The following is a 17,496-nucleotide window of genomic DNA, read 5'->3' on the forward strand; positions in this document are numbered from 1 at the left end:
CCTGACTGGGTCATGAGGTGGGACAGCATTAAAAAGGAACAGTCCAGGAGAAGGAGAGATGACTCAGCAGTTAAGGGCACAGGTTGCTCTTCCAGAGGTCCTGAGTTCAATCCCTGGCCACCACATGGTGGCTCACAGCCATCTGTAATGGGATTCTGGCGTGCAGGTGTACATGAAGAGGCAACATTCATATACATTAAATGAACAGATTTTAAAAAGGGACGGTCTGTTTTATCAGAAACAACATGCATGGGCCCTGAAAGGGAAGGGAAGGCTCCAATGTGAAACCCAGAGAGACGCTTCATTAAGAGATGGCTTACAAGACTAAGAGAACTGTCACAGGCGGGGGGATGGGGAGAGGACTTTTAGAGCAGTTCTCAACCTGTGGGACACGACCCCTTGGACAAAGCAGTGTATCCAAAACCATTTACCTCATGATTCAGAACACTAGTACAGGGCTGGTGAGATGGCTCAGCGAGTAAGAGCACTTTGCTCTTCCAAAGGTCCGGAGTTCAAATCCCAGCAACCACATGGTGGCTCACAGCCATCCATAATGAGATCTGACTCCTCTTCTGGAGTGACTGAGGACAGCTACAGTGTACTTACATATAATAAATTAAAAAAAAAAAAAAAAAAAGAACAGCAGTACAGTTTCAGTTCTGAAGTAGCAATGAAAAGAATGTTATGGTGGGGGGGGGTCACCACAACAGGAGGGACTATATTAAAGGGTTGCAGCACTGGGAAGGTTGAGGACCACTGCTTTAAAGAAATGCCAAAGAAAAGTATCTGTCTTTTATATCTCTTCAGGGAGGGTAGCACGAAGTGGAACACCAAGCAATTTAGTTTAGTATAACCTATGTGACAAGGAACATGGAGGAGCCAGACACTGGGGAGGTAAATAAAAAGGTGTAAATAATACACAGCACAGTTTTAACTCCCGATACTTCCCTAAGTGTGCATTTGTTTACATAAACATTTGAATATAAAAAGGATGAAATGGACCCCTTAATGTTTAATAATCTAGGTTCATATTATGCCTTGTGTTATTGTTGGCAGCACCCTGTGTCTTTGTAAAGACAGTTGCTCTGACGAACTACGTGGTCCTGCGATCCTGTCTGCAGTCTGTTCTAATGTCTTCTAGAGTTCCAGAGTCTCACAACTTCATGACCCATTGCGATTATAACTCTCTCTCTCTCTCTCTCTCTCTTTCTCTCTCTTATTAATTTACTTACTTATTTATTTAATGTGAATACGGGTGTGTCTGTCTTCAGACACACCCGAAGAGGGCACCAGCACCAGATCTCATTATGGATAGTTATGAGCCACCATGTGGTTGCTGGGATTTGAACTCAGGACCTCTGGAAGAACAGTCAGTGCTCTTAACTGCTGAGCCATCTCACCAGCCCTAGAATGACTCTTGATGCAGGGCTTCCATATTCCTGTGTTCTTAAGTTAGACAGATAAGCAAGAAAACAATCACATGCCCATTTAATTAAATGTTTATTCAATGAAAGGATGTATAAAAACTTACAAATCTGAGAACTCAACTATACATATAAGAGGATGGTGGGATATTCAGTTTCTAACATACACGTAGGGTATAGCTATGCACTACCCTCACCCTGCCCCTTAGTCCTCACTTCTGGCTCCGCTGCATCCTGGGAGACCACTTTCTTATTGGCCCAAGGGAAGATTAATGGACAGCTTTTTCATGCTGTTAGGCCACTGGGGAAAATTGCAGGTGTTAACAAAAACTGGAGGAATTGCAACAAAATCAATTGTGGTTTTTCCTCCAAAAAGATTTTGTGTCCTGATTTGTTATTTTTGATGCCTTAGTAGATGTCACCAGTGAACCATGGGCATTGCATTTTCTTATTTTTTATTTTTTGGACAAGATCTTGCCCAGGCTGGCCTCAAACTCCCAATCCTCCTGCTCCCACCCCCCTGGCGCCCCCTCCTAGTGCCAGGGTAATAGGTGGGTGCCACTGTGCCAAGCAGTATCAACTTTAACCCTCATTAAAGTTATACTTTCGGCTCACAACTTGCCTCACAACAGTGCGCACAACTGATTTACAGGCAGTTGGCTAGCTAGCTCGAACACAAGCTCACCATTGGCCATTGCTGTTCAGAAAGACATTCTTCAGGATCGAGTTTTCAAATCTCATTTTAAAACAAGTGTGTCAGGAACCGAGACACAGCATCTTCTTGTTCATCTTGGAAAGAGGCCAGCCATGGGGTAAGGCATGCGCACCAATCCCCTCGCCTGTAGCAAGTATCCATATACATTCGCTCGCATACAAATTCATAGCCCATCAGGTTTTATCCAAAAATGAAGATTGCCGTCACATTATTACTCTTTTGCATTTGTTAAAGTCGTTCTCTTAACTAGTGATTTTCCTTAACTGGACATAATCTCAAAGGATACATTCTGAAATCAGACACCTAGAGGACAAATATTAAAAACATTCTCTCGGGTTTAAAGTTTCCCCACACCTTCTAGATTTGCATAGCAGTACCCAGCTTTATCTCTAAGAAGCATGCTGTATTTTCTGACTTTGTTTCTTTGAGAAGGAAGACTTATTACCCAGGGACAGTCATAATTTTAGCTTACCAAATTATATTCTAGTTGTTTTATTATATACTCTTAATTACTTCCAAGTAGGTTTTTAAAATAATCTAAAACTTCTCAAAACCTATTTCTTTATAAGTACTACTGACCATTATCCTTCCAATATCCCCTGAATTAAAGTAAATATAGTCCAGGATTATAACGCACAAAGCCTTACAGAGATGGGGCTGGGAGAAGGGGGCGGGAAGGAGCTGGGGCCCATTTGTATCATGCCATGGAGAAACTGTCCCCAATAGGGGAGAAGATTCTTTGTAAAAATGACAGTTTTTAAAAACACAAGTAACATTCAGTCTAGTAACACAGTTTCCTGTTCCTTTTTGATGGATGCTAACACGGGGTGGTCAGGTTCAGTTACTTCTGAGTCCCCACTGCCCAGCAGGACTGACCGTCCCTCGTCCAGGGCAAACGCGTCTGGGTTCTGGGTCTGGCAGGAGTGTCTGACCACCTCGCTGGGTGTGGAGAACGTCTTGTCGCACAGGTTGCACTTGTAGGGCTTGTTGGCCTGCACCAGCATATTGTCCATCTGGCTGCCTTCCTCGAACGTGCAGAGCTCCAGCGTCTGCTTGTCCACCATGGTGTAGGTGTCAATGCTCTGGTTGAGGCACACGTGGCGTGCGGCCTGGTTGGCCCTGCAGAAGCTCTTGTCACAGGTGCTGCACTTGAAGGGTTTGCCCGTGTGGATGTACATGTGCTCACGCCAGTGGCTCTTCTGGATGAACTTGCGGCCGCAGATCGTGCACTCGTACTTGCGCCTCTTCACTTCCCTCTCTTGGTCTGCCTGCTCCAGGTTGTCGATGTCTGCAATGTCTGAGGGCGGCGGTGTCTCCGACTGTTGCTGCCCGTCGATGATGGGGGAGTCGGAGATGTGCTGCAGCTCGCTGTCGCTGATCATCCCCGCCTCCGGTACTTCCAGAGCATCCTTGCCCAGGTCGGCCGCATTGCTGCAGAGCGACAGGGGCCCGCGGCCTTCCCCCGGCGGGCCGGCAGTGAAGGGCACCCCGGTGTGGATCTGCAGGTGTTCCCGCAGGCTGCTGCGCAGCGTGAAGCGACGGCCGCACAGGTGGCAGGCGTAGTACTTGGGGAAGCTTCCATTCCTCTTCATGATGCTTGGCTTCACGTGGGCGATCGTCAGGGACGATGGCTGCTCGTCAGAGGAAGAGGCCTCTAGGTTGGTCTCCTCCCCAGGAGGAGGGGGAGGCACAGGTGTGGAGACAAGTTCAGGGGACAGCGAGGTCTGCAGGGGGTCTGCGGGAGTTATATTTGTCCGATTCACCTGGGCCAGGTTTGAAGTCAGCTGGGACAGCTGCGAGGTCTCTGGTACAGGCTCCTGGTTCATCCTGGATGCCTGTGGCCTCGGCTCCCGCCCAAGCTTCTCAGGCCCTAAATTCATCTTGGTGGCTTGTCTCAGCTGATGGTCTGCGATTTGAATGCCGTACAAGGATGAGGCCAGAGGGAAGACTTGCTCGGGATGGGAAAAGCTGCCTTGACTGGCAAGGCTGGCTTCCTGGATGAGGGGGTATGCGTGAAGGAATTTGATCCCTTGCTCCAGTCTCCCAGGGTCGATGAGTTGTGGCGCCATCTTCCCGGTGTACATCAGGTGGAGCAGATAGCTGAATATGTCAGGCTGTATGTCACTGGGCTTCAGGCGGACACATTCACTGAAACAAAGTAGAGAGCCATGAGGAAACACTAGCCTCTGAGGGACTGGAAACAAAGCCTGAAGAACAGCTCAAACACCTGAAAAACATGACCACTCCGACAGAGCCTGGTCACAGACCGAGCTCAGAGCTCCGCAGAACAAGTACGGTAAATAAAAGAGCTAATGTGATTCGAAAGCCTTTAAAGCTGTGACGTGACCCACGAGGGGTTGGTAGCACAACAGTGCAGATGAGCAGGACCTCTCTGAGTGATGAGACCTTCCCACCTTGCGAGGTGGCACTGGAAGGCAACGTGAGGGAGGCCTCGCCAAGGGACCTGCCGTGGGCTTCACAGCCTTTCTAGTAACCACCAGTAATCCTCCCTTTACAGGCGGTGGTGCTCACGGTGCACTTCAGGGCTGGGGAGTGGTGGGGCTAGGCCTGCTTAATTCCAAAGCCTCATGGAGGTCCCCCAGAGCCGCTGTGGGGTACACACTGTGCCTGACCAGCCCCCTCTGAGAAGCAGGCGTGGTGGCTCAGCCAGCTGTCTACCTTTTAGACTGAGGTCACTTCAGAAGCAGCGACCCCTATAGGATGCTTCAGAGCTTAGCGTGAAGAAAGAAGTGGTCCTCCTCAGACCATCACCACTGAGAGAACTTCTCACATCTCCAGAGGCCAACGAGATATGTATCTCTGAAGAGGAGGCATACAAGATCACCCATGAAGTACATATATTCTAAGCATTTCAGAAACAGTTCCCTTGAATGTCCTTAATTTTCATTATATAACTTCTTGCCATTAAAGATATTTTTGGCAGGTTTAGCAATTATGTTCACTGTTTAAATCAATTATCTCTCACCATGCTAAAATATTAACGGCATACCCCATCTTATAAATTTAACATTTTATTTTACTAAAATAAAAATAGGTGAGCTAGGCATGATATATAATCTCAGCACATAGAGGGATGAGGCAGGAGGATTGTCTGAACTTCAAGACCAGCCTAACTACAGTGCAAGATAAAGGAGAAAAAAAAAAAAAAAAAAACGGAAAAAAGGTTAACGTGAATTTAAGATCGACTTCTAGACTTCTTCTTCTTCTTTTTTTTTTTTTTTNCTTTGTAGACCAGGCTGGCCTCGAACTCAGAAATCTGCCTGCCTCTGCCTCCCGAGTGCTGGTATTAAAGGCATGCGCCACCACGCCCGGCAACTTCTAGACTTCTGACGGGACATCTCTTATGACTGGATGGGTAGCACAGTGTATATTTCGTGAAGACTTAAGACTCCACACGCTTAACTACAAAATGTCAGAGTCAAGCATAAAACCCAGCACTGGGGTACGGGAAATGCAAGCCTAATGCTGTTTCTTTAAAAGACAAAAAGACAAAGATTGTTAGTTCCCATCTTTTTGTTTTTTGTTTTTTCGAGACAGGGTTTCTCTGTGTAGCGGTGGCTGTCCTGGAACTCACTCTGTAGACCAGGCTGGCCTCGAACTCAGAAATCCGCCTGCCTCTGTCTCCCAAGTACTGGGATTAAAGGCGTGCGCCACCCTGCCCAGCGTTAATTCCTATCTTTACTTTGTCTTTTTTCTCTCACGCTGTCTGAGACAAGGTTTCCAGGTATGGATCTGGCTGGCCTGGAACTCACAGAGACAAAGGTGCGAGGTGCCACTGGCATCATCAGGTAGAGGCCCAGGAACTCAGAGACCGAGGCCCCTGGAGATGCGTATTTCTCCAGGAGACAGATGTGGTCCTCAAGGGAAGGGAAGTCCAGCCGGAGCTCCCTTCCAGCATTTCCTGTCCTACCTACCCAGCTGAGCCCCTTCCTACAGGGCTTTGCAGTTGCTCACTGTGGTTGGATGGCCCAATCTGTTGATTGCTTGGAAGTTGTTACTGACAGTAAGCCTCTACAATTTAAACAAGTGTTCCTGATGATGCAAGGACAAACCTGGGAAGCCATCACTACATATACTGCAGTAAGTGCTGAGCTCCTGGGCTTGGCAACACTGGCAGAATACATGGCAGGAAGCTGGGAGTCCCCGGGGTAGCCCAGCCAGCACACGTGCACACACATATCCGTGTGCACACACATATCCGTAGTTTCTTCTGTGCCGTCTCAGCTACTGGAATCCTGGGCTCCTGTTCCTGGGGGGCTGGTTGGACTGCTCTTTCTTCCTATCCACTCAACATGATAGGACCTGACTGTCACTTTTCCTCTACAACACACACAAGCAGTCCCACCTAAAGTCCGAGGTGCACACATCTGCCAGGTGGGAGAAGGGCAAAGGGAGTGTTAGCACAACCACAAACAGTAATTCCACCGTCAGTTTCTCCTTCACTAGAATTCTAGAATCAGAGTTTTAAATGATGCTAGACGTTTTTTTTAAGCGGGAGACAGGGTCTCAATATGTACACGAGGCCAGCCCTGAACTCACAGTGATCCGCCTGCCACTGCCTCTGGATCTCTAGATTAAAGAAAGGCACAGGCCACCACACTCAGCAGGTTATTCGTCCCAGTAAGTTTTAATTTTCAGCGTTTATTCTACTGAGAAAAGACAGAGACACCTAGTGGTGACTGAAGGACACCACCTTTCCATCTTTGCCTGGAGATAGGTCCTACAGGTGGGCACCTCTGCCAGGAGGCAGGAAGAGCTGCTTAAAAGCATGCTGCTCTCTGCTCTGTTCTTGACAGTGAACCTGAATCCTGCACACGTGTGGACAAGGATGGTCACCAGGAGGGTGTTCTCAGCTAGAAAGACACATCCCTTTGTTAGAAAGACATTTGTTCACTGCCCTATATATAAAATAAGGGATTTTTTTGCATCTAATTAAAAACCCATTACATTGTCTTTTACATTTCCAAATTAAAGGCATTTCTTTCTTCCTTCCTTCCTTCCTTCCTTTCTTTCTTTCTTTCTTTTTTTGGTTTTTCGAGACAGGGTTTCTCTGTATAGCCCTGGCTGTCCTGGAACTCACTCTGTAGACCAGGCTGACCTCGAACTCAGAAATTCGCCTGCCTCTGCCTCCCAAGTGCTGGGATTAAAGGCGTGAACCACCACGCCCGGCGCATTTCTTTTTCAACATTAGTTAGTTTACTGTGTGGAGATTAGCTGCGGCATATAACATCTTTGGTGAGTATATGTATGAATTTGTTTTAAGATAGGGTCTTGGCTAGTCTGGACCTGACAACGTTCCTGCCTCAGCCTCCCACGTGCTAAGACCACAGGACCACAAGTCACATGACCTCTCAAGGACTCATTCCCAGTGCTCTGGGACAGTATGTTTACAGATGTTTACCAAGTGGCTATTGGGTGCTTCAGCCATCCTCGGTGGTGGTGTAGTAGATCTGTAAACCTCTCTGCTTTGCCACTGTAAGTAGGAAGGGGTGAGCTACAGATGGCGATTTACAAGAGAGTGGAGGGGGAGTGCACAGAGAGCAACTGAGGGTGAACGCAGAGCTCCTGAGGAGGCCCAACAGTCATCCTTGAAGGTTTTGTCCACTTGACTAGGATGAGGGCAAGGACAGAGAAAGTCGGGTGGGCAGCGGGTAGTGCGCCAATGTGGGAAGTTATGGATAAAGGCTCACCTCATTCCAAGTACTCTTTAGGGATAGTAATTGACAGTGATGTGGGCAATGGATGGTTACAAATGGGAGTGAGCAAGCAATGGCAGGGCACTGAGACATGTGTTGAAGAGCTATGGCCTAGCATCGGTGAGATAGGATCTGAACAGATCTGAAGCCTGGGATGAAAATGGGCAAGCCAGGAGTCTTTCTGGAGAGAGCCTTTTAGTTCAGTTTTATTCATGCTCAATGAGAAAAGCAGAGGAGGGCACTCAGGTCTAAATGACCAGCAGGCAGCCAGGGCGGCTTCTGTAGCTAGGAAGATGGGGGCTGGACCTGAAACTAACAAGCTTCTACCAGCCAAGGGAAGGGAGAAGATGACCTGCCCACCACGGACAATGTGCACAGACAGCAGGGGCTCAGGAGGCCCCGGGCCGGTGGCCCCAGGAAGAACAAAGGACATCTGGTCACAGTGAGGGCTGAGGAGAACAGGAACATGACCTGCAGGAGGGCGGTGTTTGGTGGAGAGGTGTCCTTTGGAACCTGACTGCAGTGGAGAGAGGGGACCACAGCACAGTGGACACGAAGAGCGTGGGATGAGCAGGGCTGTTAGAGGCCAGGAGCCCTTTAAAGAAGGGTCAAGGAGACCAGAGACGCAGCCAGCATTCCCGGCTGGCCAGGTCAAGGGCAGTCTTCTGCCTCGACTGGGCAGGGGCTGAGGGTGGGGTGAGGGGTGAGGATGGTAGAGAGCAGGGTAAGATGGAGAGGTGGGAGGAAGGAGATAAGGGAGAGGGGAAATTTATTTTCCTCACATACCTAGAGATTCTTTTCCCTAAAATTTTTAAAAAATCAGCAAAGACAGAAATGTTGCATTAGAAGAGAGGGAACATGACATTTGTACTCTCCAGCTCCTCATTTGAAACTAAGGAAAAGGGAGCCAGGAGATTGACCTAGAGGAGCAGGAGGGCTCACTGACAGGGCTCGCTGAGGGCTCTCCTGGCCAATCATGGGCGAGACTCAGGAAGGCAGTTTGGAGGGTGAGTAGGTACGTGGGGCCAGGTTAAGGTAGGTGATTCTCAAGTGCTAATGAAAGGCAGGGGACAGTGGGGTAAACAAGGGCGGGGGAGGGCGCCTAGATCCTGGAGAGGCAGTGAGACCCACAGTCTGAATGAAGCAGACTGTGGGAAGAGGGGCCCAGCGTCAGGAGGTCGACAGGCCTTAGATTATTATCGAGCACTTTAGTTACCTGGTCTGATGGACAAACAACATCTTAAAGTAATTGGAGAATGAAGCAAGAACTGATTTGTGTGCCTTGAAGTACACATCGCCGATTGCAACCGTGCAGTCACACAGGAAACCAAACTCTCGCTGAGCGTTTAACTGCTGCAGTAGAATAAGTCCATGGTTGGTCAAATCCATTTTTTAAAAAATCTGCAAAGTAAACAATTTTATTTTTGAGAAAGGTGTTTCACAAATAAGAATGTGTCCTAATGTTACAGTAATGTTCACAACTAACATGTCACCAAGGCTAACATGTCAGGCCCCATCAAACATGGAACATACATCAATTCATTTCATTTGCTCAACAGTCCCTGGAACAGGACCCGCTAGGACCTATTTTCAGATGATGTCATCTAGGGCAACTCAGGGGGAGTAACCTGCTGAGGCTGGAAATAAACCCAGCAGAATACCTCAAGTATCAGTTCTTAAAGGATCCCCAAGGCAAACACTAATGATTTTCTCTCTCTCTCTCTCTCTCTCTCTCTCTCTCTCTCTCTCTCTTTTTTTTTCTTCTTTGAGACAGAGTTTCTCTGTGTAGCCCTGGCTGTCCTGGAACTCGCTTTGTAGACCAGGCTGGCCTTGAACTCAGAAATCCACCTGCCACTGCCTCCCGAGTGCTGGGATTAAAGGCATGCGCCACCACTGCCAGGCTAACACCTGCCCAGTCTTTCACCAAGACTCCTCCTCCACTACAGGCAGCCCCCCAAAGGCTTGCATATCCATTAGCAAGGAGCTGCTCGTCCTTTTGTGGAGGAGGAAGTGGATTTTGAGACTGGTAACTGCCCCAGGCCTTCTGGGAAGGCAAGGAGTTCAAATTTAAATTTGAATGCTCCTACTTCAGATTCCGCTCTTTACAATTTTCAGTCACCCCCCCAAAGTCCTGGGAACTGATTGTTTACTGTGAGAAGCTGCTGGAACCTGGCAGGCTCATGCAATCCATCCCTCCTTTAGCACACCAGGAAAAGCCCACTGCAGGGATGAGCATCCATTTCCCCAAGAGGCAGAGCAAGGCTTAGAATACATGGTCCTCCCCAGCAGCACCCAAATGCCAGGTAGAAAACAAACCAGAAAGAGTCTACAGCCAGAAAGAGCAGAAGCAAACCTGTAATGTACAGAGCCCAAGGAATCTATACAAAAGCCTCCGGAACTAATAAATTAATCTGGTAAGGTGTAAAATGCATCAAAAATCAAAACTCTAAACCCTAATTGTGATTTTTATCCACTTGCATTGAACATGGAAATGAGAAATGCCGCCACCACAATCCAAATAATGGAGTACCCAGGTAAACTTCCAGTTTCTGGATAGAGTTCTCTGTGAAAAATACAAAGTGCTAAATCTCGAATCTTCTGTAAGATTTCTTTCTGTGAACAGACAAGATTGTTGGAAGAGATGTGGAGAGGCAAAGTGAGGAAGTACAGTGTCTTCAGAGAAGAACCAACAGGTGGGGACATCGGGCCTCTTCCCTCATCCCAGGATGTGGCAGCAGCGCAGAACTCCAGGAAGAAATGGACTGTAAGTCACTTCAAGAGAACCTGAGATGGGGCTGGCCCACAGAAGGATGCAGGATGGATCCTTTGACAAGGGCTGCATCCGTAACTCCTACACACAGTGCTGGACCAGCTGAACCTCCGCAGGCAAGAAAGACCCTTGAGTAAGTCTCATACTTTCACACATACACTAAAAATGAACCGTGACCTTAAGCATAAGGCACACAACAAAAGGATTTTAGAAGAAAAAACAACTTAGGGATCTACAGAAGGGGAAGAGGTAAAATTACACGTGTTGTCTCTGGGAAGTGTTCTGCTAAAGATGGACAGGTAGTTAAGGACGAGGAGAAAACACCTGCAACTTTGCGACTCCTCAGAGGGCCAGGAAAGAAAATACTCTGAAATTCAATATACAAAACAAACTGGGAAGTAAGCATGATGGGCCTAAAGAGGTCACCAAAGGGGAAGGAGGGGTAAGAGGCTACAGTGCTCAGTGCTGCCAGCCCCCAGGGAAACAGAAACAGTGTTAGCCAGCAGGTCACATCTCACATCAGTGCTGTTGAGGACACAGCGGAACTGGCTCAAGCTGCTGCTGGGATTGTGGGATGTCACACAAAGGGCCTGGGGACTAAATACAGCTCAGTGGCTACTCTGATATATGTATTCTAAGAAACGAAAATGTACTTTTACACAAAACTATATATGGATGGCTGTAGCGACTTTACCAGGAACAAGCTAGCTGTCCCCCAGTTGCTGGGTAGTTGGGTTGTGGCATGAACCACTTAATCACTGGAAGAGATGAACCACAGCTGGCCTTGGTGGCCAGCACACTGATTCCAGCATTCAGAAGGCTGAGGACTGGTGCTGTAGGCCAGCCGGGCTACACTGAGAACCCTGTTTCCAGAACCAAACCAAACCAAAACTAATCAGCTATTGCAGACAAATGATACAAGAGTGAATTATGCTCACCAAAACCCGGCTAAGCACAAAACTCACTGATGCATTCTTTGATAGAATAGCCAGGGAATTTAGAGAAATGGAGAACAGACTTGCAATAGTGAGGGGAAGCAAGTGGGTATTGCTACAAAGGGAACAAGGACACCTGTGGTGACAGAGATGTCCACAGATGACAATGTCAGTATTTTAGTGGGCATATGGTACAGTCCAGCCCATGCAGTGTATCCTAACTGAATGTGTAGGACATGAAAATCTGCCAACAGCAGAGTGTTTCCCAACGCAGCAGCCAACTGTGTGACATTAGCTGTGTAGTAGATCTGAAGTGTTACATGCCAGCACTTCACCGCAGCCCCGCTTGGGATTTATTGCAGGATTGCTTTGTGTAGTAAAGATTATGCCCAAAGCGCCTCAGCTCAGGTGTGTGGCCACTCCAAGTTTATAAACTGCAGCATCTGCTTCTTACAGAAACATGCGGTTTAATCCGGACCCGTGATTTAGTGTTTCCTGCCATGCCGCCTCAGCATCTAAGTATCAGGTTACTCCATCTCTAGGCTGTCAGTACACTTTAGAATGCAAGATTGGAAAAACAAAAACAAAACAAAAACACTCTGCTGTTTGGCTGACATAAGTTTCATTTTAACAAAACAAGGTGAGATGGCTCAGTGGTTAAGAGCACTGGACTGCTCTTCCAAAGGTCCTGAGTTCAAATCCCAGCAACCACATGGTGGCTCACAACCATCCTTAATAAGATCTGACTCCCTCTTCTGGAGTGTCTGAAGACAGCTACAGTGTACTTACATATAATAAATAAATCTTTAAACAAACAAACAAACAAACAAAAAAACCAAACCAACCAACCAAACAAAAAACCTAAAAACCCAAACCATACGTTTACCCTGGGATGATGACAAGAGTTCCTACGGTTTCTGAAATGACCCTGAGTATACTCATGTCATTCCTCTTTCTCTACACACTTGCGTGAAGTGGCACCCACAGTACTGACAACTGTAAAGTCAAAACACCGATGGACTCGAAGCTGCTCCTCCTCCTCCTCCTTTAGGACCAAAGGTTAAACCAGCCGATTCTCCCTGGTCTGTGATAGCGGCCATTTTGTACTCTTAGCACCCCCTCATACGCTACCGTTTTATTTCATGCTAATGAGGCATTTGGGGTAAATCAAGGAAATGGCAAGAGAAGTCGGGTGGTTTGCTCAGACCACAAACCAGTAAGTTTAAGAAGTACGGCCAACTAGGGTTCCTTGGATTTTGTTTGTTTTTTGAGAAAAATTCTTATTTATTTTATTCATCTGCGTATGCTGCATCTGTCTTCAGAAACACACCAGAAGAGGGCATCAGATCCCCTTACAGATGGTTGTGAGCCTCCATGTGGTTGCTGGGAATTGAACTCAGGATCTCTGGAAGAGCAGTCAGTGTTTTTAACCACTGAGCCAACTCTCCAGCCTGAGAAAAACTTTTTTTTTTTTTTGGTTTTTCAAGACAGGGTTTCTCTGTGTAGCCCTGACTGTCCTGGAACTCACTCTGTAGACCAGGCTGGCCTCGAACTCAGAAATTCACCTGCCTCTGCCTCCCTAGTGCTGGGATTAAAGGCGTGCGCCACCATGCCTGGCTTTTCTTCTGATCTTATTGTGTGTGTGTGTGTGTGTGTGTGTGTGTGTGTGTGTGTGTGCAGGGAACAGGACAACTTTGGAGAGTAAGTTCTTTCCATGTGGGGGATTCAATTCAGGTCACATACCTTGGTAGCAAGTGCCTTTGCCCAATGAGCCAACTGCACCACTAGAAAGGAAGAGACCTTCCTTCCTTCCTTCCTTCCTTCCTTCCTTCCTTCCTTCCTTCCTTCCTTCCTTCCTTCCTTCTTTGAGATACGGTCTAGTATCTAAACTAGCCTTGAGTTTTAGATTTTTCAAGTCCCTATTTCTTAAGTGCTTGGATTGTAGGTGTTCACCACCATGCCTGCCTATGAAAAGCATAACAAATAATATACTTTCATGACATTAAATATCTACCTAATTTTAAAGTTTGATTTATTTCTCAGACAGGTTCTTATGTAGCCCACACAGCTTTTGAAGCTGTGACTTTCTTACCTGCATGTGGCTGGCACATGCCACATAAGATATACGACAGTCGGCTTGGTGATCTTTACAAAGTGTCTAGCGTATTCTAAAATCCAAGCATTATCAGAGATTCTCTCACACACCCATCACCCTCACATTTGGGATGCTGAGTCAGGAGCATTTGGTAATCAAGGACCAATCAGACAGAACCATCCGTTGCCAAGCTCCACACACACGGGGCCACCTCATTTCTGGTCACCAAGGTGAGGTGGGCCGGTGGATGTAGAGCCTGGGACCTTTCTTTGCTCATGCTGCTTTCAGAGCAGGCCACTGATGTGTGCACTCTATCCACGCTGGTGTGCACTCACACCCGTGTGCTCACACAGCGGGCCCTGACTCAAGTCTTCCTAATGCTTGCTGAGAGCAGTCTACCACTGCTAGGTGCCTAGGAGGTTGTGCAGCATGGTGTTTACCATCTGCTAAACTAAAACTACTAACTGGGTGTTAAGGGAAAAGGGTTCCAACCATGGTTCCTTCGGCTCTGACCTAGCCTGGTGAATTAGGAGAAAAGTGTAGCTTTTTTTTTTTTTAAATATAAAAAATTCCCATCAAATTTAATGTGTGCTATAGGTTGGAAGCCTTTCTCAGTTCAAAATTGTCTGGTGATGTTTCCCACACATTAAATTGTGGCCAATGCTTTAGAGTTTCCTAAGAGGCCAGAGAGGCAAGATGCCAGTGGGTAAGGCTGCAGACTGAGGAGGAGGACCTCAGCTCTAATCTTTGCAGCAGTGAGAAAGGGGTTACAGTGGGAAAGACCAGAGTGAGGGAGTCCTTCCCGGCTCTGGACAAGAGAGGGGCTGAGGGTGGGGACCTGGGGGAGGGGGGAGAACAGAATGGATCAGAAAGACATCTGGAAGATTCCAGTCTGCATCACTGCCTAGGGGAGGAGGGGGGAGAAGTCAAATCCCCGGAGGCTTTTTACTGAAATAGCTGGGTAGGTTTTAGGTGGGAGATAGGCCAAAATCTTAGTTTGGTGGGAAAGAACATGTCGCATTTGCAAGACCTCTGGGTTCTCTAGGATGACATGGACGGGATGTAGAGCACTGGCCAGCCTGGTCTGGGGCCCGAAGTCTGGGGATTGATGTCTGAGGGTCTTCAGATAAGCCAGACTACTTGACTCTAGAGCTGGAGCCCTTAATTGTTGGCGTGCAGTCATGGGATTGTATGGGAGTGGTTCAGAGGGGCCACGGGTGAGTCAGGACTCCAGCTTGATGCTTTCTGGGTAGATGATGTTTGGTCTATGTGTAGCCCTGCCTCACTCTACAGGACATTTCTAGAAGTTTTTACCAATGCTTGTCACAAAGCCAGCAATGAGCTTGCACACTTTAGACCTATATAGAGAATCCTCAAGCAGCCTTGGGTTAGTTAGCCCTTATTTGGCAGAGTTCTTGCCTCGAATGTACAAAGTTTTGGGTTTGACCCCCATATATACCTCATGGGTAGTACATGCCTGTAACTCCAGCACTAGGGGGGTAAAGGAGGCCTTGTCGTTTTCCAACCCAGGTCAAGGCCCCACTTTTGATAATGGAGATTTTTCTCCACAACAAAAACAAAATCCTCATCCACTTAACACAACAAAATAGAACTTAAAGAAGAAGAAAGAAAAGCTGTTTATGAAAAGTCACACGGGGCTGCTGTGTTGCCTCGGTGTTTTGTCATTTGTAACTACAGTTCCTGGGGTGGGGGTCTAATACCTCTTTCTGGGCTCTGCAGCCACTGGCGTACGCGAGGTCCACATGAACTTATGTAGGTGCACGAACATGGTAAAATACACAGTAACGTGTCTTTCCTAAATCAGAACAGTGACTGGTAAGGAACTGAAGACAGAGCATGTCTTTTCTTTCTTCCTTCCTGCCTTTGAGACAGGCTCTCCATGGAGTGCTTGCTGGTCCCGAATTCACTGTGTTGACCAGGTAGCTCTCAAACTCAGAGATCTACTGTCTCCACCTCCTTCTCGGTGGGTGCTGGGATGAAAGGTGTGCACATCATATTTGGTGGAGAGAGCATTTCTTTTTCTTTTCTTTTCCTTTCTTTTCTTTCCTTTTTTCCGAGACAGGGTTTCTCTGTATAGCTCTGGCTGTCCTGGAACTCACTTTGTAGACCAGGCTGGCCTCGAACTCAGAAATCTGCCTGCCTTTGCCTCCCAAGTGCTGGGATTAAAGGCGTGCACCACCACGCCCAGCTGAGAGAACATTTCTTAAGAAAGAGTTTATAGAATGTCTCCTTTCTCTACTTTGTATGTGTATAGTGTTTTCTTAAGTGAATCCAGAGATCATGTCAAAAGTAAAACTACAAACATTTTCCAGAGCCAGTTATAATGGTTGTTTAGAATATTCAATATTTTAGTTGTTATCTTTGCCCTCTCTCCTACTTTGACACACTGAAGACCTAGCTGTCAAGTGCTCTCAAGAGTCCCCAGGCAACACGGTCTTTGGAGGGACACATGAGCAGAGTGTATAATAGTGGTCTATTTGCCAACCTAAGCTCCTCCTTCAGTTTGAGTATGGAAACTGAGGAAGGAACTGAAGTGTTTGGGAATAGACAAGTCCCTTTCGGAAGATAATAGCTCTCAGAACACACTAAACACCACTTAGACTTCATTTCCACAACACTGAAAGGGTCCCCTGAAAGACTTGATTTTATTTACACCAAGAATAATGACCACTGTAACGCATGAGGTACGCCAGGAGCTGAAGAAGCACCATTCCGAATAAGATGGGTTCTGTCAAGTAGTTTAGACCACTTACCAGGATAAAAACTGTCTTTTCAATTAGTACTCATAAAAGTTAACATGGGAGAGTGAGTGGGGCATTAACTAAACCCCAGCGATGCTGGTCATCTGGATTTCAATGTATTTTAGAACTTGAGGTCAGAGGTAGGAAATATATCTTTTTTCCTTTTCCAACTCCTCTTCTGTACTAATTACAGAAGGAGAGCGAGAACAATGCAGTAGCACTTATTGAACTACTAGAACATGCTGCATTTCAGAGAAGTCGAGCTTGAGACAGTAGTGACAATTCTATTCTTTTTTTTTTTTTTTTGGTTTTTCGAGACAGGGTTTCTCTGTATATCCCTGGCTGGCCTAGAACTCAGAAATCAGCCTGCCTCTGCCTCCCGAGTGCTGGGATTAAAGGTGTGAGCCACCACTCCCGGCAGTAGTGACAATTCTGAAAGCTATGCAATGGTCAACTGAAACAAAACCAACAAAGGAAGCCGGGTGTGGCGGCGCCCACCTTTAGTCCCAGCACTTGGGAAGCAGAGGCAGGCGGATTTCTGAGTTCGAGTCCAGCCTGGTCTACAAAGTGAGTTCAAGGACAGCCAAGGGCTATACAGAGAAACCCTGTCTTGGAAAAAACCAAAAAAGAAGAAAACCAACAGAAGTGACAACACAACCTCCCCATTTACACCACCGCCAGGTCTCAACTCAGATTCCTGTACTTTAACTGTAATGAGTTTCTAAAGACTAACAGGTTCCATGACATTTTCACAACTATGTCACCGACCCACCACGTGCTAATAATGTTTGCTCCCTTACCACCTTCATCCCTCTTCCTCCTCCCTCTTAGATGGCTCTTTATCACCTTAAATAGCTTGCTTCTTGCTTTAAAATCACATGCCCTGTGTGTGTGCAAAAGCATGTCTGCCTGCCTGCGTCTCTGTGAGTATTTGGAGGTCAGAGGACAGTGCAGGTTTCCCTCTCCGCCACACGTGAGTTCTAGGGTGGGACCAGGTTATCAGACCTGGCCACGTGCCCTCTACCTGCTAAGCCAAGCACTCATGCCTTTTTTTTTTTTTTTTTTTTTTTTAAGATTT

General features: G+C 47.0%; 1 protein-coding gene across 2 annotated transcripts in view; it reads right to left on the minus strand.

Moving 5' to 3' along the window:
• Window positions 1-1,492: 1,492 nt before the first annotated feature.
• The window catches only part of Zbtb2 (zinc finger and BTB domain containing 2), a 20,907-nt gene continuing 4,903 nt past the window's right edge, over window positions 1,493-17,496 (minus strand). For both annotated transcript variants that reach the window (XM_029533220.1, XM_021221475.2), the window contains exons 2-3: window positions 9,073-9,257; window positions 1,493-4,287 (exon numbers count right to left, since the gene is read on the minus strand). In XM_029533220.1, coding sequence (XP_029389080.1) covers window positions 2,916-4,287; window positions 9,073-9,245 — 1,545 coding nt within the window. In that variant the 5' untranslated portion in view covers window positions 9,246-9,257 and the 3' untranslated portion in view covers window positions 1,493-2,915. The remainder of the gene's footprint in view (window positions 4,288-9,072; window positions 9,258-17,496) is intronic.

The sequence above is a fragment of the Mus pahari genome, chromosome 21, assembly GCF_900095145.1.
Source record: "Mus pahari chromosome 21, PAHARI_EIJ_v1.1, whole genome shotgun sequence".
Lineage (NCBI taxonomy): Eukaryota > Metazoa > Chordata > Mammalia > Rodentia > Muridae > Mus > Mus pahari.